Source organism: Anarhichas minor, unplaced genomic scaffold, assembly GCF_050575085.1.
Source record: "Anarhichas minor isolate MPS153535 unplaced genomic scaffold, ASM5057508v1 ptg000024l, whole genome shotgun sequence".
NCBI classification, from domain to species: Eukaryota; Metazoa; Chordata; class Actinopteri; order Perciformes; family Anarhichadidae; genus Anarhichas; species Anarhichas minor.
Genome location: NW_027466470.1, coordinates 9,533,153 through 9,553,751, shown reverse-complemented (window position 1 = coordinate 9,553,751; position 20,599 = coordinate 9,533,153). Strand labels below are relative to the sequence as shown.

Genomic DNA, 20,599 nt, shown 5'->3' with positions numbered 1-20,599 from the left:
ATTCGGTCACACACTCTTCGGGTCATCTCGAATAAAGTCATGACTCAATGGCACTTTTTTCCCCCAAACAGAGTAAGTTACATTCATTTTTCTAATTTATATCTTGATTCCTATCTAACAACCCCATTCTATCTATTAGAAATGGTGACAAAATCAAGGTGACCACAATGTTAATCATGTTTTCATCAAGATTTAATAGTGTCAGCCAGCAAAAATTCAGGATAGATCTTACTCAAGTGACAGCTATATGCAAAACCTTACAGTACAGCATTCCCTTCACCCCGTCAGCCAACACATTAAGCAACACCATGCCCATACACAAAAATAATGCCTTCAATTAACTACATTGCTGCTGCTGATTACATACTGCAATATGCTTTCTGTAGCTGTACAATTTAGTAAAGATAGATCCCGATCATGTTTTGCGTGCACATTTTATGAGCAGCTTTGCATTTACATGCAGTTACATGTGGATGTTAAACTGGGATTGAGTGTTAGAGCATGCATTTCTTAACAGACTCTGCCTGCCACATATTTTCTACAAAAAAAACAACTATTAACATCATATTATATCGCTCCCTTCTGTGCTAAGTTACCAAGTGCTGAATCCTGACCAGTATACTATCAGTACTGGTACATTCAAATACAAACCAGACATTTGCATACGCATGCCAATTTGTACTTCTACATAACAGTGCAAAACACAAAATTCATTCCTGAGACTACTCAGTAATTAGTCCCTTCATAACCTTGTGATTTTCATCACTTTATGTGTCACATTTTACTTCTCTTCCCATTCATTGGACAATATTCTCTTACAACAGGAAAATGTGTGATATATCTACAGCAAGATGTATTGTGATTAACAATATCAGCAACACAAGACACATGGACATACAATATGTGCTCATTTGGTCAAGAAAAAAAAAAAAGAAGATATACGGCATTCATTCAGTGGAATTTTCAGCTGCACATAATTTAAATGCTTGGTTCTTAAAATAACCCGACACACGAGTGCTAATATAAATTTAAGAGCTCTTTAAACAGATTTGTACAACATGACAAACCTCTTCGGACATGATAATTCCAGCTGTCACCAGTCAGTCCTGTAGCGCTAAAGATGAGGTCCTTTGCTTGAATGCTTTTGAAATAAAAGTCAAGTGCAAAATGAAAAGGCTTTTTGTTTCTGAAATGTTTTCTTTCTGCAGAGTGCTTGATTAAACAGATCGCGTCTCCATCTCGATCTTCTCCTCAGACTGCGATGATGCGGCTTCCTGGTGGCTGATGTTTGGCCGAACCGTCACAAGTGGACCGCCGCCGTAGATGGAGTGGAGGAAGTTCCACGTCTCCTCAGAGATCTGCCCCGAGTCCGCTCCTGCAGGGTCAAACACACACACTTAAATATCACAAATATCTGCATAGTTTAAGATAATACTGTAATCCTTGGAGGCTATGCGAGAAGGGTACAAACCCAAAAAGTTGTATTTATCCACCCTGTTTACATTTCTTTCTAGTTTATTTCAATAACAAATTAACAAGCAGAAAAGTAGAGACACAATAATAATAATAATAATAGTTAGTACCTTGTTTAAGTGTTAAATGGCCGTTCTTGTTTACTGTAATCTTGGAATTATCAATGGGTCCCGGTGGATCTTAAAGAGGAAGAAAGACAATTAGATGTCATCATTACAAACAGCAGTCATGTGCATGCCTATTCTTTCAGAGAGATTTTCTCAATCCTAATTGTTTCAAAGGGCAATGATGTTCAAATGTCAAATGTTTTCGTCACACTATGAAAAGCAATCTCTGCTCCCCTCTTGCTACAGTGGGAAAATAAATATTAGCGGAGCATAAGTCGGTGGCAAAAAAGACATTTGCAGAGGTGCCAGATGTAAGCTGTTATAAATAGATGTGACAATACAAAGCAAGAGGAGAAAAAATAAAAAAAATAAATAAAAAAAAGAGATTGAGTGCAAGGAAATAAAATATATCTTGAAGCTTCATTTTTGCGGTAGCGGGAGGGAAACTTGACTCGGGGGACCAAAGTAAACTCTTTGAAGATAAATCAAGAGAAGAAATGAGACTTCACAGTTTCTTTTGAACATGAGAAGCTTTTTGGAAACAAGAGAATTTGTATGTCCCATGTAAAACAGCTTATTTCCCAGGTTCCTCTATCCATGTAAATGTACAGACCTGACAGGACATTTGTTTTAAAATGGAAATTTACATTAAACAAAAATCACAGCAGCTTTGCTATCGCCAGATATGAGTCACAACAGTAGAGGCCCTGTAATCAAACATTTAAACAGGATTGGGGGTGGAAAGGCACGACTTCTGTCCAATTACCATTGTCTTTTCCTTTGACAAAGCCCTCCCACTCACGAAACCACTGCATGCTGATGCAGTATATGACCACTGGAGACTCCTCCTCCTGGAACGCCTTGTTCAGCTGAAGAGCAGAAGGGGGGGGGGGGGGGGGGGGGGGAGATGGGGGAGGAGTGAGCAGTAGAGACAGGAGGGAGGAGAAAGGACGCAAAGGGGATGGGTGGAGAAACGGGAGGGTTGACACCAAAAAAAAAAATTTAAGTGAGGATGAAAGGAGATGGAAAAACTAATCAATTCTCTCTGGTAGTTATTTCAATTAGAACAGAGTCTTAACACTACACTGCACCAATTCCATCTTTCTTGGAAATGACACAATCCCTGTTCCTCTTGTTATCTTACTGAAACACACACACACACACACACACACACACACACACACACACACACACACACACACACACACACACACACACACACACACACACACACACACACACACACACACACACACACACACACACACACACACACACACACACACACACACACACACACACACACACACACACACACTTCTAAACAGCCATTGTGTGAGTGAGCAGGCAATAACAGCTGCATCTGTCCCAATGATGCATGCATTAATGATGAGGCTTTCATCGGGCTCACACCTCTCATCTCCTGCTGGGATGAAGAGCACCAACATGTGCAGCCTATCAACTGGTTCAATAGACTGGAGAATAGGTCTATACACTCTCAGGAGTACTGGGCCGCAAACAGTCTCACTCACACACAATGCAGACTAAAGCTCCACGTCTTGGTGTACATATCGTTTATTAAAAAAAAAAATAAAAAACGTACCCTGACAAACATATCCAGCTCTGATTTGCGCCGTTTTTCCACTTTTTCTATTTCAATCTGGCATGTGTGGCAAACATACAGGTGGTTGACAGCCGGTCCTCCACCGTACCTGCAGGTAGAAGTCCACAGTGACTCACACAGAAGAAATGAACTCCACGAAAAGGAAATCATACTGCAACATTACTCAATCACAGTTGGCTGTATCTGCTGTACGGACCTGCTGTAAAGGTGATCCCACACGTTCTGCGGCAGCATTACTACCAAGTCGTCGATAAACGTTGCTTTGTTGGGGGGCACACCTGATGAAACACATTGAAACATCCATTAGACATTAACAGGGTAACATTTTAAAAGTCACTGTTGTTATGTTGAATAAACAATAAAGAAGCTGGCAGAAAGATGCACAAAAACATCAAAACACAAAAGTGCTCTTACCCTCACTATCTAATATTTTACGGTGTAATAATGTCACATTCCCACAACGGATTTTTCTTTCATGTTTCGCTTTTGGGAAACATTTTGGATAGTTTCACCTCTTCTAGCTTTTCAAAAATTCTTCAAATGAAACAATCCAAGAATAAACGATCACTGTCATATCCAAACTAAAACCATAATCTGTGAATGGGAATCACAAGCACACACTATGCCTCATTTTAAGCGGTCACAAGGCAGAAAGATTTGGGGCCACTACATTAGAGGACACACTTTACGGGCAACAACCATTTTATGGCTGTTTGATTGAAAATTCTCTAATAGGGAAACATGCTGCCAGGGCCCCTAATAAAGGCTTTGCATGCCTCAATATATATAGTATATATTGCTGTCAGGACTGCTGCAACACAATCATGGTTTCACTGCACTGATATCTCTAATAGTAGGGCTGAAGGATTTTCAAAAGATATCTAATTGTCATTATTTTGACTGATAGTGTAATTGCAATTTGATTTGTGACATTAGAGGGAATTATCATTTTTCAACAGAACATGATTATAGTGTAATTTTTTCAGCGATCTGTATCAAACAAAGATGTTTTCTTCAGTCTATAGAATATGATGTGTAGGCCAGGCAGCATGACAATATTTCATTTAAAATGGTATTTTAACTTTAACAAATATTGCAGTCGATAAAATTCTGATTAATTGTGCAGCTCTAACTAATTGTCAGTTATGAAGTGCTCCTGTAGGTGCTTATTTACAGAGTGAAACATTCTCAGCTGCCACTGTATTCTAACAGCTTTATCTGAAACTCTTTCATTTCCAGCGCGCTCTCAATAGAGGGCAGAAAAGAAAGCCGCTTGATTGGCACAAAAGCCTTTTATAATTCCTCCCTCTTCTCCGCTAAGACGGGAGAGGAGGATCATCTGCTCAAAGAGATGTAAAACCCCCTTTTTGAAGTCTGCTGTGTTGTGAAGGGAATACTCTGCAGTCTTTGTCAAAGTCAAAAATCCACAGCAAAGGATAAAAGCAAAGGCTCCGTTATTTGAAGGGGAGAGCACAATTTCTCCCCCTAAACGCTTGTGCATAGAGCAGGAAGAGAGAAAAAAAAGAAAAAGGATTCCTGTTTCGGGGACACTTTCACCTCTGAGCAGTTTCAGCATGACGATGACATAAGTCTCACGCACCTCCATGCAAACACAGGAAGTCGTCATTGGAAATGGGCCCCGGCTCAGCAAAGGTCTTGAACTTGTTAAGCCACTGGCGGGAGATGTAGAACTGCAGAAGGCTGGGCTCCATCATGTTGAATAAACCCGACACCCTCCTGCGTTCCTTCAGCGCATCCTCGCTGCTCTTTCTGGGACACGAACAGACCCACAGATTAATCACTGCTGCAATTGAGTGATCACAAGTGAGATGAAAGTCATGAATATCAAAGCAGCACAGCGCATCTTAAAATGTTTCACAGATAAAAACAAAAGGGTTGTTGCTCACAACTGTCTCGAGTTTTAACGACTGAAGCGTGTCGGCTTACTTATAGAAGAGCACGTATGCCTCAGCGTTCTGGACACAGGATTCAGACACCTCGGTCACACTCTGGTCGTCAAATTCATACCACAGATTGTTCACGTCGTTCCTGCAGTACGCTATGTAGTGGCCACCTGGGATCAGACAGAGGGGGAGGGGGGGGGGGGGGGGGGGGATGCATTAGAGCAGCATTCATAAACCTAACAAGTACATGTGAAATTTGTCAACAGGCTAATGAATGCAGGACACTTGTATGTGCCAACTGAAGGCTGGGGGCCCCAGTCTGAGCAGAAAGAGGAGTGACTGTGCCCACACTCACTGCTGGCAGTGCCGTGGTGACAGATGACTGACAGCAGGTCATAGTTGGTGGTCTGGGCGGAGCCGTCTTTGGCCAGGAAAGGCTGCAGGTCCAGGCCCTCGAGCGGGAAGGAGACGTGGGTGCTTATCTTGGTGGAGAACATCAGCTCGTGCCTGAAGCGCTTCAAATGGACACACAGGATCTGGAGCGGGGGAAACGCACAAAGAAGTTTTAATTTAGAAATCATGTGTGCGAAGACATAAAGGAAAAAAAGACATGAAGAGTTGCCCGTTTACCTCTGGCAAACTTTGCATTTTACAAAATTTCACTCCGTTTCGTAATCTAAGAAAAAAAAAAAAATGGACATTCATTACAGTTCCAGACAATTGGTTTTCTATTTTGAAATAAATGAATAGTCCAATTCAGTATTCAACAAAGTCAGAATTGGCACTCACTTCTTGCATTTTTCACAGCTGTACATGTTGTCTCCTGGAAAACAACGAGCACACAGTTACTGAGACATCAATGGTAATGTTTGTGCTGCTAGAACACATTGACGCCCACTCGCTCACCCTTCAGTTCATCTCTGGCAAAGAAAGCTGCGAGACAATCTTGTAGCGTAACCACTGGACCCCAGAACCAACTACAAATAGAACAGAGGGGTGGATTTTACACACAAAGAGTGTGTAAAATCTCATCTCAGATGTGTTTGACGGGACCAAAGATAAAAGGCAAAAATGCCAAAAACAACAAGTATAATGAAAATATTATTGGCGCACCTCTTGAGGTATTCCATGACAAATGCAACCCAGCCCTGCGGTGCATAAGCTTCACCACAAGAGCCGGCTTTAACCAGGGAGGTCTGGTGGGTGGCGGAGTGGAGCTTGGCCAGGTCTTCCTTGCCTGGGATGGGCAACGAGATATCCTGGAAGTTCTCCAGGGTCACAGACACCTGACAGCAACAGACAGTAAAGCTTCTACTCTGGTCACGTTTCAATCCTATTGTTGTCAGGAACTAAAACATTATTCTTGGTACAGCACAAATGCTCATCACCAAAATAGATTTTTAATAACACAACATTTGTGGGACTTTGAAATGAAATGACACAATGACACGTTCTCTAGTGGCCTCCTGCTACTGTCCAATTGAATGTCCACACTCACCCGATCACACGTGAGGCACTGAACTGAGCTGACAATGGTCCCGTCAAACACATCTGAGATGACGCTGCGGTATTTCTTCTGACGCTTGCTCTTTGGTGGGGAGAATGTGGTCACTGCTGGATGAAGGCAGAGAGACAGAGACACAGAGAGACAGAGAGAGACACGTGATATAAGTACCTTGCTAAAACCCAGACTTTTTAAGATCTGGATCTGGCTGCCTCTGATTAAGCAGAAGTACCTTTCTTGTGTGCGGGGTTTAGGCTGGGCCAGCCTGAAGCAGCTTTGGGTGGACTGCTGGACATTTTGGGAACGTGTCCCTCCATCGGGGCTGGACTCTGTGGTCTTGTGGAGTTGGACATTTGGATGTCTGGGAAGGAATCTGGCAGAGAGCAGGCCAAATATTAGAAAATGTCATCAGAAAATAAAGTAGATTGTGGATAAAATAAAAACATGACGCCACAATCACCTGATGTTCTTCCTTGAACCTTAATGGCTCCCTGGCTGCTGATGATGGGCGTGGTTTCAGTGGTGGTGTCAACATCTTTGTCCATGTCCACTCCGGTGCTTCCACCCATAACCCCGGTAACTCCAGAGCGGTACAGGTCATTAATCATGTTCTTCTCCTTCTGCCACTCCCTGTTGGACTGGATCTCATCTTGCCCAGGAATCAGCATCTCGGCCTCGTTGGTGTCTTCCTTCATCACGTTGCCGCCCTGCGCCTCGTTATCGGCCCGCTCGCTGCTGCCGCAGGACTCGCACGACTGGAAGTCGTTGTCCGACTGACTGCGGTTGTCCTCCTCGGGCGCGTCGTCCACCGTGACGCCGTTGGACTGGTCGTAGGGCTCCGGCAGCGTCTCCTTCAGCTCCTCGTGAAGTTGATCCATCAAGCAGCGCAGAAACTCCTGAGAGTCCTGGAGGCCGAGTGGGAATAAGAAATATCAGCTGAGCTAGCAAATTAGTTCTAGCTGAGAGCAGTTCTTTCATGGTTTTTTTCCAGTTATTTTGGTCACAGACTACAGTGACCAAAATAATTTATCAATTTCCTCTCCCTGAAAAGAACATTGATGTATAATGCAGCACTTATTCTTCCAGCAAAGCTTTCCAAATACTTTTTTCAGTAACAACAACCACTAACCGCCTTGTTTATCCCAATTCTGCAGTCACAAAATCCGAAACCAAAACGCTCGCGAATGTGTAGTCAGACTTAATGAGCCTCAGACATCTAATCTCCCTCTCAGGCCAAATGAACTCTCCTCTCCCAGAAACTGGAACGTTAACTTCACTCAGAACAATGCCGATTCCACGGCTGTGCGGCCCAGCATGGCGTGACAAATGAATATTCCTCAGCCAACTCCTCTGAACAAACACTGGCAAGCCAAGAGGAAGCAGGGCCTTTCATCATTTCTCGGGCTTACAAATCCCACATTTACAGACACTGGACAAAGTCAAAAAGTCTTTGGAAATCCTATATATTTATAACGTTAATCTTTTCTTTTTAAGCACCGCCTGGAATCGAAATCAAGTAATTTACCTTCAGTTTGTTAGATAGGTTTAATGTCGCATTTGCATGTTAATGAATGTCAAAATGTCTGAGAGCGTAATTGCGAGGCAAAAGGATTCTGCTTATCTGGCTGAGTGATCGGAGCTGCTCATGTAATTTCTGTAAAGGAACAAGCGAGGAGGGATATGGAGTGGAAGAGAAAAGGGAGAGGCTGTATGCGATCTGGGACAACTTCATAGTCTGGGCGTCCATAATAATCCCAGCTCAGCACAAATTCATTCTCCGAGGATTCAATTCAGTTCAAAACCATAATCCATGTTTTACATTCACTGCATAATATTCTCATTATTTGCAAAGCACAAAAGGTGAAAGCAAAAGAAATCCTGGTCGCAAACACACTGTTTTGTCTCCAACCGTGAAGAAGAGTGCCTTCATGTTTTATTCATGATGAATCTGTGCACATGCACTCAAATTGCACATTTATTTGCACCATCTGCAATGACCCACCTGCTGAGAATACCCTCTAAACATGGGGTTCACGGCTTTGATCCCCTGGAACAAGTTGGTTGGGACCACGTAGGAGGGTCTGCAATGTGACAAAACACAGCACGCGTTGTCAGTATTGTAATAGGCAATATCACATTAGAGAGCTGCAGGGAGGATGTATTTTTGGAGGCCAACCTGGAAGTTAGCATCGCTCTGTCTCCTAAACAAAAAGCCAAAGGGATTTTTGTTTTTAAGGATACTTAGCTCAGCAAGGTAATCTTCACAAATGAACACATCTTTTAGGATTTTTGAAGCATGAATGCACTCAGCAGAAGTAAAAAGCCTACATTAGGCTATAAACTAACTACATCCTGGTCACATGACTTCACGTCACCACCACTAAGAGTTTTTTCAGATGTATTATTTTGGTACTTTGAGCACCACAAGCTGAGTACCATATAGTTTGATTATATTTGATAGAAGGCAGACATCTCTACGGGCAATATCTCCAAAACACCAAACATTCGGTACTTTTAGATTTTGGGGTGCACTACCACTTTAAAAATTCATGAGTGGAATATTAACTGACGCATTTTATGTCGTAGAACAAAACGTTAAAATCTCTTAAGCTTGTGTTAACCACAGGCCTTATTTCAGACATCTCACCAAAAAAAAAACATTTTGGATCCGGAAGTAAAAAATGTGAACTTATTTCTGGGTTTTAGGACTCGTTCCTGCAGCACTCTATAAAGTGCTGCGTTGTATAGACTCTAAAAATGAAGACTAGCTGCTACAGAAATGTGATTCAAGTTTGACTCTGGATGTCGAGGTACACGTTAAAGCTCTGGAGTCATATTCGAAACGTTGCCTACCTGTTCTTGTGCCACAGGTCTGACACTAGCTTCTGGTAGCTTTTGCAGAGTGCAGGTTTCTTGTCCGTCCTCACCATGCCGCCACATTCAAGAAAGAATTGTGTCAAGGGCGGGCTGCAGTGGAAAGAGGGATGAATATATTATGTGGGCACCAAACAAGCTTTTACTGTATTCTGTCAGCAGAATGATTAGATTACCAAGAAGCCTGCAATGCTGTGGTTTATTCTCACAATAATAATCCTCAATAATTCTAAGAGAAGCAGATATAATTCAGAGATGTACAAGACAGTGTAATGTTATAATAATCGGTTGTGTTTGCCTGTACCTTATGATCTGCAAATCGTCTTCGGTTCAGTATGCTCTTGCTATTACATTCATTTCGGTCACTCACAGCAGAAAATGTCTAATATGAAGGGAAATGCATTTCAACATAATACTATCTTCTGCCTCTATTGTTGATTAACTTTGTTTCTTTAAATCCATATTTCTCTCCTAGAGTAAGATCACAAATCCCCAGAGGTTCCGTTTAATGCAAGAAAGTTCCACACGCAGCTGGAAGTTGAAGGACATCGGAATTAGCTGAAAAGAAACACAGCTGAGGGGATTTTATCTGATGGATACAGAGTGGACAGGAGTCTACGAGGAAGAGACTAACTACAGAATGAATAAGGCATGGAGCGCTCCCTTCCCTCGGCAGCAGAAAAGTCCTTGGATCTGAATAATGACCCGACGGTAAGTGGAAGAAGCAGCGCTCACACAAACAGACATCAAAGGAAAGTTTCCAGAAAAGGTCCCTCCTTTCCGCAGCTGCGTGACTCAGTTCCTCCTATTTTTGGAACGCGATTTAGATTGCAAATTTTGACCCACATCTTTTCCCATTTTGGGCTTTTATCCAGACTAGGCATCATTAGTTTCATTTTGAAAAACGTACTGGGGGGGGGCTAGATAGTATCAGAGAGGAGGAAAAGAGTTTGCTGTGATTTGCTGCGCCATGAAAAATTAAATATAAAGTAAAAAAGGTACAGAGTAAGTAATAACACTGCCTCAGGCTCTGTAGTGGTGAGTACCACACAAACAATCCAATCATAAATAATGAATCAGAAGGATTGGTAATTTAATAAACAATTTTAAAAAATGCAGCAGACTCAAAATGAAACCGTAAGTAAGTACAGTTTCACGTGTCTCGTAAAAAGACATGGTGGGAAAGGAAAAAAAGAAAGAGGAGAAGGAACCGAAGATATCAGGAAATAGTTGAGGATCTTTTGTAACAGAAGACCCTCCAGGGAACTACCAAAGGCCATTTCTGGCGTCTCAAATGGTGCACTGCAGCAATTCTCACTCGGCCGTCACTTTCCAAAATGAGTGTAGCCATGTTTTTTTGTTTTTTTTCCAGTCAACAAGAACCAGACAAGCAGTGAATGAAACAGCAGACGGCTACTTCAAAGAAGTGTGTCGAAGGTGTGAGTAGCGAGTGGAAAGTAACATGACGCAACACCACAAAGAGCACGCGATGTCAGCGAGGTGACAGCGGAGCAGGTCAGCAGAGGTCTCACCAGTTGGACAGGGCCTGGAGGGCGGCGTTCATGTAGCAGGTGTTGCCTATGTTCTTCAGCCCCGTCAGGCCTGAGGGAGACACAACACACGGAGGAAATTGAAACAAGCCACTCATTAAATGCTTCTACATTGTTATGGCAATTGTAGAGGCTTTCTGGCTGCCATAAGCGGAAACGCCTTCATATCTAAGATGAATATTTTACAGCAGGAGCAGAAAAGATGTCTGCCGGGTGTATTTTAATAACTTTTTCTATGTTTTCAAAGCAGATTTCTGACTTTCATTCACAATAGACATTCAAATTTGAAGTTATGACTCCGAGCAATTAGGTTAAAGTATCTTAAATGCAAACAGTTTGTAAACCTCAGATCTTATGTGAGCAGCCATACATAGTCTTTAGTCTGACAAAGCATATTTTGATCTGTATTATAAATAACCGCAGCAGTTACTGGTGCCAATGCCTGAGCTTCGCCACAGGGGGCTAACATAACATGTGCCATTTGGTGGAGCTTGTGTGTGTGTGTGTGTGTGTGTGTGTGTGTGTGTGTGTGTGTGTGTGTGTGTGTGTGTGTGTGTGTGTGTGTGTGTGTGTGTGTGTGTGTCGCACAGCGCTGAGTGAAAACACTATTTGCATTGGTGACTCCAGTGGGACCGAAGCACTCAGCAATGAAGCGTTGGGCTGCATTGACTCCCATTCATTTGAATGTGGGTAGTGCGCTGATCGGCGTAACGCCCGATTTTGTGTGAATGCAGCTTCAGCGCGAGGCTCAACCCACTGAGCGTGTGTGTGCGGCTTTCTGTTGCCAGTAGGTTTTGAGTGATTTGGTTGTTGGCTGTAGTCTGTGTGCGAGTACAACTTGTAACAGAAGACTTGAGGCAAAGTGAGGTGTTCGTCAGCCATAGTGCTTGAGAGTTAACTGCTCTTATTAATTCAAATCAGATTCTGTGCTTTGAATTAAACCAACCGATGACGACTGAGCTCTTGTGTATTGCGGCTTAATTTCAAATCATCCGTGCAATTTTCTCATACTTGCACTGAGAGCTGATCAAATTTAATTAAATTTGGAGTCCCCTCACTGACTTCAAAAGTAAATGATTTGAATTAATAAAATCCTGGCAAGGAACTGAGTTACTTGACTTTCATTTGCAACATTAAGACGCGTTTCCCAATGTACTTGTTGACCTCACAGCTGATACTGAACTGTAATAAACAGTGTCTTTAGTGACTGCCTAACAGTACAGATGCAATATGAGTGGATTGTGTTTTTGGGTTATTGTACTAGTTGTAGGTTTCTGTCTTTCAGTTTGTGTCAACATGGACACTTCTTCTGTGTAAGCTGACCTCTGGCTCGCAGTTCATCCTCCTCCTCTGTCTCCATATCCAGGTCTTCACAGCCTCCATTAGGGGGCACTCTCAGAGAGGTTGGGCTCCCAGGGGCCCTGCTGTTCTCCTGGAGAAACAACACAGCAGCGCACGCGCACACACACACACACACAACAGACCTCGTCACAAAACTGTAATCTAGGAAATGAAAAACTGCATACAGTTTGACTGACAGTTCAACTGTCCCTCGGGACAGACTGGCGGAAAGTGTTATCGTACAGCTCTGATAAGTACGACGGGGGAGCACATACACTTGTGTAACGAAGCAAAAATGCAGAAAACATTCAACGTAAACACGTTTATTCAGACAACATACAGTAGGCTTGACAAAGAAAACGTTAACGTTGACTTTAATCTATGCTCTTGAATTTTCACTTGCTGCTGCTCAATATTACACCTGCTTTATAACTCAGCGATCATATAAAGCATGTAAGCTTTTAACGAGACAATAAAACATGACGACAATCGGGGGGGGAAAGCTGGCTCTTACCTGTCCAGCATTCTGTGGAGATGGGAGGGGCTTGCTGTTGGCGTGGGGAGAGTGAGGACCAAGCTTACGCTCCAGGAAAACCTCCTTGCCGCATGCGTAGCACCACACTCTGAGCGTGGTCAGGTTCACCGTCAGGTTGTGCCTCGTCTCCTGCACACAAAGTTGATAAAGATAATTGTGAATTCACACATCAGACCGTGTAAACAAAGAGAAACAAGGAGACAGCCTTAACATCCATTTGAGAACAGCCGATTAATCACACACTCTCTCAGCGACGAGGTGCTTCTTAATCTTCGACACAATCAACATCTCACTGGACAATCAACTGGTTGCTTTTGCTCTTACATAACAAGTGCAGGTGTGCCCACTGGTGGCTAGGCCGGCCTATTTCTACAGCGTATGAACTAAAGGTTTATGGAAGATTCTGGCACAGCAGCAGGAGTCCAGATGAACGATGCGTGTTCTTTTCTGAAGCACGACGCGAGTTTTCAGATCGTCAGATCCTCCCTCTTTCTGTCCGAACATATGTTACTATGGCCGAGTGTGTAACACTGAATAAATGAAAATGTGCGTTATGCAATGTCAGCGTTATTGATAATATGGATTTAGTCATTTAGGAAGGACAGCAACTCTGCGACACATATCAACTCCAAATGCAACCAAATCTACTACAAAAATCTGACTACAAGTAGTACAATCCTACTCTGATTTGTATTTTAATTTAACTATTGCAGCTATAATCATGTAGACAATGTATTAAGGCTGCAGTTAAAAAGTACTAGAATGTATTTTACTGTCAATTCATTGTTTGGTCTATAAATGTCAGAAACCTTTACCTATTTTACATTTTAAACTTTCTTGTTTTGCCAAAAATCCAAAACCCAACGATATTCAGTTTATTAACACGTAAGACAAAAAAAAGGAGGAAGCTGAGACTACGTCAGTTTTGGCCTTTGTGCTTAAAAAATGACTTGACACTCAAAAAGACGCTGGCAGTCAAAACCAGGGCTCCCTTACTTCCTCCTCCTATGATATTTCCTGCAGGTAAACAAAACCAACCTCCTTACCCTCCCAAATATGAAAAAAACTGAATCTAAAATACACTAACTTTATATTCTCAAGATGTCGGACACACCAGCTCTGAGCTGAACATCTCGGGTTACAGATATAGGTGGACGCAGGGCGGGGGGGCGGGGGGGGGGGGGGGGGGGGGGGGTTTGCTGCTGTGGAAACATGGCCGAGTTCTGCTGACCCACTGCTGCTCTGACAAACACCGGCAGGTCGACAGGAGACTGAACGTGAGCAGCAGCCGGCAGCCAGCAGACTCTGCATTATTCATCAGGGCTGCATTAGCCTTGGCACAGCGGGGCCACAGCAGACTGAGCACGGCCATGAAACTCCCCAGCTTAAATCTTTTATGAAGGAAAGAACACTATAGGGCGTTAACAAGCTGTACTTATAAGGCTGAGAGGATGTTTTTAGCTCACATAATGTTTTGTATTCGAACAAAGTGTTTGTGGCTTTTAATACTGATCATTTGTCATGTTTACTCCTTGTCTACTTAAATGTTCAACATCATAACTATTAAAACAATTGTATTCAAGTGAAACAAATCCTTAGCGCTCCTTATGGTACACAGGGAAATTAAAATGATGTCCAATTGTGTCGGCAGCTCATATAAATACTTGTCCGAAATGGACAATGCAAGAACTTCATGATGTTTGCAGCACCAGCTTAGATTCAACATCTGCAGGTCGGATCTGGTTTTGCCCAAAAAATGATGTCATGTCTCGTCTCCAGCCCTCAGCATTTAAGACGTTACTGACCGTAATCAACAAGGAAGAAGAAACACCGACAGCAACTATTCTTCTCACGGTCGTTCTCGCGGTGAACGAGTCGTTCTTCGGGTTTTTTTTACCGAAGGTACACACAGAAGTGGAATTTCATCTCCTGAAATTTGCTGATCAGGCTTTTACTTTTAACTTGACCTTTTGAAACAAGTCACATATTCACTCGCAGTAGAGTGTGACTGGCAGAGGCCTCTGATCTGATCCAACAGGAGTCTTTCTCGTTGCTTAGTCAAGAGATTTCATTGTTGCCCTCCACATCAGGGCCTCCAAAGCACTAATCAAGCATGGCCTTCACTCTTACAAGAAATAAAGATGGCTTCTGTGAAGAAAAAAAAACAACAACACCACCACAAAAGGCGGTTGGCGCGCTGCAGAGAGAGATGTCCCGGATAAGCTGACTGATGTGAAATTCACTCGTGATATCGTTTAAAACCAGTCCATTAATATTAAATCTCTTTACTAGAACACTGTGTATTCATCCGTGTTCGAGTGCAGTATTCTTGAGGAGGTTTGAGCTTGAACAGGCCCCTTTTCTGGACAGTGGTTTGAGCAGCTATGCAGATACTAATTACACGTTTGCTCTCATATCCCTCCGTCTCGGCTTCTAAACCCACTTGGCCCGGCGTGCTGGAGGAAGAACCTTCGTCAACAGCAGAGGCTGAGCAACGCTTCAGGGCAGCTGGGAGGGGCCGACACTGTAACCACAGAACTGACAGTGAATCTCCTTCACTTCCCAGAGGAGTGGTCATTAATAATGGATGATCCACTGGTGAAATTGCACTGAAAGTGGAGGTGTAGGCAGACTTGATGGTTTTTAACAATGCGTGCTCTTAGATGAAGAGAGAAATGTTAAAAATAAAGTAGGAGGCAGTTTTATTTCTAAGTCATGGCTCCTGGGACTCTGAAGTGGTATTCCTGTCCTGTCCTGCCATCTGTGCCTCCTCTGCCTCTTTCAGTGACATCTTTTTTTGAATTCAGCATCACAGTAAAGACCTAAAGACGTCTTCCCCTTTCAGTCACATCCCTTCCTCGCTCTTTCTACGGATTCTTTAATATACACAGAAAGGCATCAGTGAGCGGAGATCTCTCACCTGCGAGTGCACGGTGCTGTGGTCCGTGTGAGACTCCCCACAGCCTACATATGCACAGCCATTCTGGAGAGGAAAAACAAACAGAGGGTGTGGAAATCAGAAACAGAGCTCACATGGTTCGGGTGAGAAATTAAGAGTTTTTTGTTTTGTTTTTTTGCAGGTTGTCTTACCTCCAAACACGCCCACAGATTTGGTCCTCCAACTTTACAGTCTTGGCACTGGCCCTAGAATAAAATCAAGACAGTTAGGTTAGAGTCACAGGTTTTAATATGAAACTCAGCAAAGTTCAAAAACAGATTTGGTAAAGTGATATAACGTTATTCAGGGTTCCTGCAGGTCATCTGATGATCAAGTTAAACAAAGCTTCTTTGAGTCCTTTTTAAAGAGTCCTTTTTAATACCACAGGGAATGTCTGTTTCATGGTCATACTGATGGAAACAGTGAATCAAATGAATGTGACCTGGACCCAGACAAGTGGCCTAAAATGGAAGCATGGATTAACCAATGAGAAATGATACAGGTCTGATGGTGCTGACTGAAACTCCACTTAACAGGAATGAACAGCCTCCTGCGAACACGATCAACTGTCAGGACAATCACACTTTCAGTTTATAGGTGTATCCCTACAGCCAGCAATCAGATACAAAGACACTTTATAACTAACATTACACAACAGGCACGAGATAATACTTAAGACTTTTTAAAATTAATTTCAAGACTTTTTTTTCTGAATTAAATGCTGTTAAAGACTTTTTGAGATCTGCCATTAAAAAAAATGAAAATAAAAAGAGTGGTTGGAAAGCGATGAATAGGCCAGTGGACAGGACCATGATGACTCACGTGGGATTTCTGAATGAGTTCCTCCTTGGTGATCTCCCCCACGCAGTCCAGGTGGGGGCAGTCACAGCCGGAAGCCGGAAGCATCACTTTACCCTCAGGTCTGAGAAAGAGAGAGAGACAGAGAGAGAGTTGGACGAAACACAACATTCAGTACACAACTTGCATTTTAAGTAGGCGATTTATAAAACCTTGTTTTAACCCCATATCTGATCCTTGATAGAGTAATCGAAGATATATCCAAAAAACAGCACAAAGGAAAAGTAAAAATAAAAAATAAAAAGTCAGGCTACTCTAACTCGAGTCACTGCCACACGACATAAGTTTTTTGTCATGCCTGCATGACCTGACAAATTCCTCTTATTCTCAGCCGCTGACACGCCGAGCGGCTCACGCCACAGCTGTCAACAAACTACCGTGGACGAGCAGTGTGTGATTATAGACATATTGTTTACAAGCATAGTCTTACATTCATGGAATCACTATTATACAGGCTAACTTGAGTTGGTGGTGCACCAGCGCATTGTCGTCGCCATGAATGATGTCACCGCAGATACACGGACAATTAGATGTATGAACAAGTTAGAGCAAATCTTCTGCCAACACAGCACAAATGATTCAATTCCGCTAATCACCGAAGCTCAACCAGTGAATCTAAAAACATGTCGACTCCAGTCATTTTATTCCACTTCCCATGACAGCAGGATATAAAAGGATGACCTACTCCGAGACAAGCTCTGCAAATATGAGCGCGGGTCGTGTGCTCTAATCACCACCACTGACAGCAGCATTCAGATGGATGATACCTCTGAAGGAATACACACGCGCCTGTAGCTGCAGAGGCAACACACCAAAAGAAGTAGCCCGTAAGTGTTTACAGATGCAACAGTATCCTGATTATGCTCGACTTTCAGAAACCCAAATAAGCCACAGTTTTGAGAAGTACGCAAGAGGGCTACCCCGAAAGAAACAGCGACACTGCACGTTAACACATTATCCAAGTTTGTGATCACTGCCTGGCTGGCAGCCCCTTTTAAAGCAGAAAAGATTAGTTGAATTGTCCCACTAGGTCCACAAAAGCTTGTCTCCAGGGCAGTAACCTACACAAGTACAATACCACATAGTTTCTGGCAAGTATTTGTTTTTATACACCTACTATTTATACCTTTAAAAATGCAGTTGTGTCGGCCAACTTTGAACCAAGGTCTATGTCCTGCTGGACAAGAGTTTCATCCCCCTTCTCTACAGGGATGCTCCATTTGTTGTGCTACTTAACCTGGCTGTAGCTTTAGATTGTTCAGAAGAAGCTCATTCTGATAATATATTAGGAGTTACAACTACGCTGAGCAGCTTTGTAGCACACTGACAAAATGTGTGTCACCCTAACAATCTTTTTCAATTTGAGAGAAACCCTTCCAAACCTTGCATCAGATTACCTCGGGTACTGGAAAACTTCTAGAGTCATTTTTTACATTTGTTCCAATCGTAAATTACGCCATAGCTTGATGATGGTCTCCTGCTGTACTTCGGGAAGATCTGCAGCTAACCCGACAAGACATACAACCCCTGTACAGTAGGATGACAGGAAACCACTGGAGGCTTCGATTATCCGGCTTCTTGAGAAGGCCGCAGTCCCATCTCCACTTCAAATGGAAACAAGACCCATGCACTGTTTCGTAGAGCCCTCAGGAGGCTTTAGGGGAGCAGGGGATTTGCATGAAAAGTGACAAAGCACATGCGTTACTTAGAGTCCGTCGATCAAAAGATGTGTATTTGAAGAACTGTTGCAAGTGTCTCAGTGTGAGCAGAAATGATCCATCTTAAGCGGCAAATTATACAAGCAGGGTTTGATTAAGGTTTGGTTTTTAAGACACATCCTCTGAGGGATGTAAAAGGCAGTGAATAAAATGTAAGGAAAGAAAACAGGAAATAAGTGAAATTATGATATATTGATAAAGCTATCAACCAGCAGTCACAGCAGCTGTGTACTATTTCACTCTTTATCTATACCGTCTTAAATGTGTAATAAAAAAATATCAATCATAATGACCAACTTTCATTATTGTTCAGGTGCGCTGCATGTGATTCAGCACATTCAAACCACATCAACATGGTAAAAACCACATGTCCCGAGTGTCACAGATTACATCAATCTTATTCAGAGCTCAGATGCACAGCTTTGGCTTGCCGGCAAACGTATACAGCAGCCGATGAGACCAAATGTAAATGCTGCTTGTTGACAGACACAAGACGTATTACTCTGCTATGCAAAGAAATGGATGCAAGCTGATCCTTAGTTAAATTCGTATTCAGTCAACACGCAGTTTGCCTCACCTAATCAAAGCTCATCAATTATGCAAACTGGTTTGAATAATGTAGAGCTTTTCTTGATTTTGAATTCATAAAACTAAATCCAAACAAACTGATAAGACACAAAGTCATCTACAGTTATATTTATGCTAGGTGGCTCCTATAATTGCACTGAACTTCAGATATATTTATTAATTCTGTGAAATGTGCCTCCAACAGTAATAAGTCACTGTTTCAGCGAATACACACCATATAAATTGTAATTAGCCGATGGTTTCACACTCAAGCTTTCGGCTATTACGAATGGGATAGAGAATAGCATTATCCCGGCACCACTACAAACCATGCTCACCCTTTCATTTGCTTCATATAAAACCTAATTACACTCCTTGAACTTTGACTCTGCATACAGGGGTGGTACATTTATGGTGGGGCGTCACCCTAAACCAGACAGGGCACATGATTCCGATGTTACCAAATTCCGTGTCATTCTAGAGTCAACTGAGACGTTAAATAATAGTGCATAATACCGCAAGGCACGGAATTCGTAAAGCTAACTAGCGTTACCTCATTAGCATAAGTTAGCAGGTAACAGTAGAGCATACACAAAAGGGTGTTATTAGCCATCGTGTTGAAATCTTAACTGTTAGCGTTACCTGGCAGTAGTTTAATTAACCAGCTGACAACTTATTTCGGCCATGTTTAAAACTAATAGCAGGTCTATGGTGTGGTGAATTAGGATATGTGGCTTTGGCCTTGTCCACTTCTCACATCGAGCTGTCAAACCAGGCGAGGCGTTGACAGCGTCACAGGCTGACTAGCAATCTTTAGCGGTTAGCATTAGCCTGTTGGTCAATAATTCGTCCTCACGGTAATATTTTACTTTTACAGGCTAACCACAACACGCGCTATAGTGTCAGAAGCACGCGGTGGATATATTTAGACACATATGACAACACGATGAGATGGTTTGCTATTGATAACCATCTCGCTAGTGACATGCTAATGCTAACGTTAGCCTCCTGTATTACATGATCCCACAGTGACTACACCGGGAGTGAGTAGACAAGCTAACTAGCATCCAGAGATGATATCAGCCTCGACTCTTACCTGCAGGTTAAAAACAAAGACACGACGTTTCTCGCGTTAGACCCGGTTGTTCTTGATGTCTAACAACAGGGATTCAGTGCGACTTTAAAGACTTCAGAGGGCAATCCTTCACGTTAACGATAACCGCTCCTGTCGCTCAGCGTGGTTGCTAACGTTACAGCTGACCCCGCCCCTTTTCCGGTAAAAAAAAAAAGCATAAACTCTCCCCATCCTACTGTAAACATTACTTTAGATTTTTACATTTATGACTTTTAACAGCATTATATTTGTTTAGTATCACAATAAGCCCAAGATTAAAATAATTGTCACCGAAAGCAATGACATGCTAGATAATGATGTGTATACAAGAGCAACGTGACTCATTTAAATGGCCTAATAGCTCCTGTAAAATGATTACTTCCTAAATTAAGTATTGGTGGGCTGGGGGAAATAAAAGTGGTAATAAACAAAATAATAAAGGCAACACACAGGAAACCCATCCCAAGCGCCACCTAGCGAGTTAGGTGCATT

General features: G+C 42.6%; 1 protein-coding gene across 3 annotated transcripts; it reads right to left on the bottom strand.

Moving 5' to 3' along the window:
- Nucleotides 1-174: 174 nt before the first annotated feature.
- Nucleotides 175-20,244, bottom strand: usp33 (ubiquitin specific peptidase 33). Of its 3 annotated transcripts, none has more exons than XM_076098661.1 (24): nt 20,090-20,244; nt 16,673-16,772; nt 16,003-16,056; nt 15,833-15,895; nt 12,892-13,041; nt 12,360-12,468; nt 11,019-11,088; nt 9,466-9,579; nt 8,615-8,693; nt 7,073-7,517; nt 6,845-6,985; nt 6,607-6,722; nt 6,222-6,394; nt 6,015-6,085; nt 5,898-5,931; nt 5,739-5,784; nt 5,464-5,644; nt 5,152-5,278; nt 4,805-4,974; nt 3,401-3,482; nt 3,184-3,292; nt 2,347-2,449; nt 1,584-1,652; nt 175-1,375 (listed from the first exon to the last, which is right to left on the bottom strand). In XM_076098661.1, the coding sequence occupies exons 2-24, from the start codon at nt 16,754-16,756 to the stop codon at nt 1,218-1,220; spliced, it is 2,748 nt and encodes a 915-aa protein (XP_075954776.1). In that variant the 5' UTR covers nt 16,757-16,772; nt 20,090-20,244; the 3' UTR covers nt 175-1,217. The 3 variants fall into 3 exon arrangements, 2 of the variants coding, with proteins under 2 accessions (XP_075954776.1, XP_075954777.1); XM_076098662.1 differs by having other exon boundaries at nt 6,607-6,719; XR_012956060.1 differs by lacking the exons at nt 175-1,375; nt 1,584-1,652; nt 2,347-2,449 and having other exon boundaries at nt 3,236-3,292; nt 4,762-4,974.
- Between the last annotated feature and the right edge of the window lie 355 nt (nt 20,245-20,599).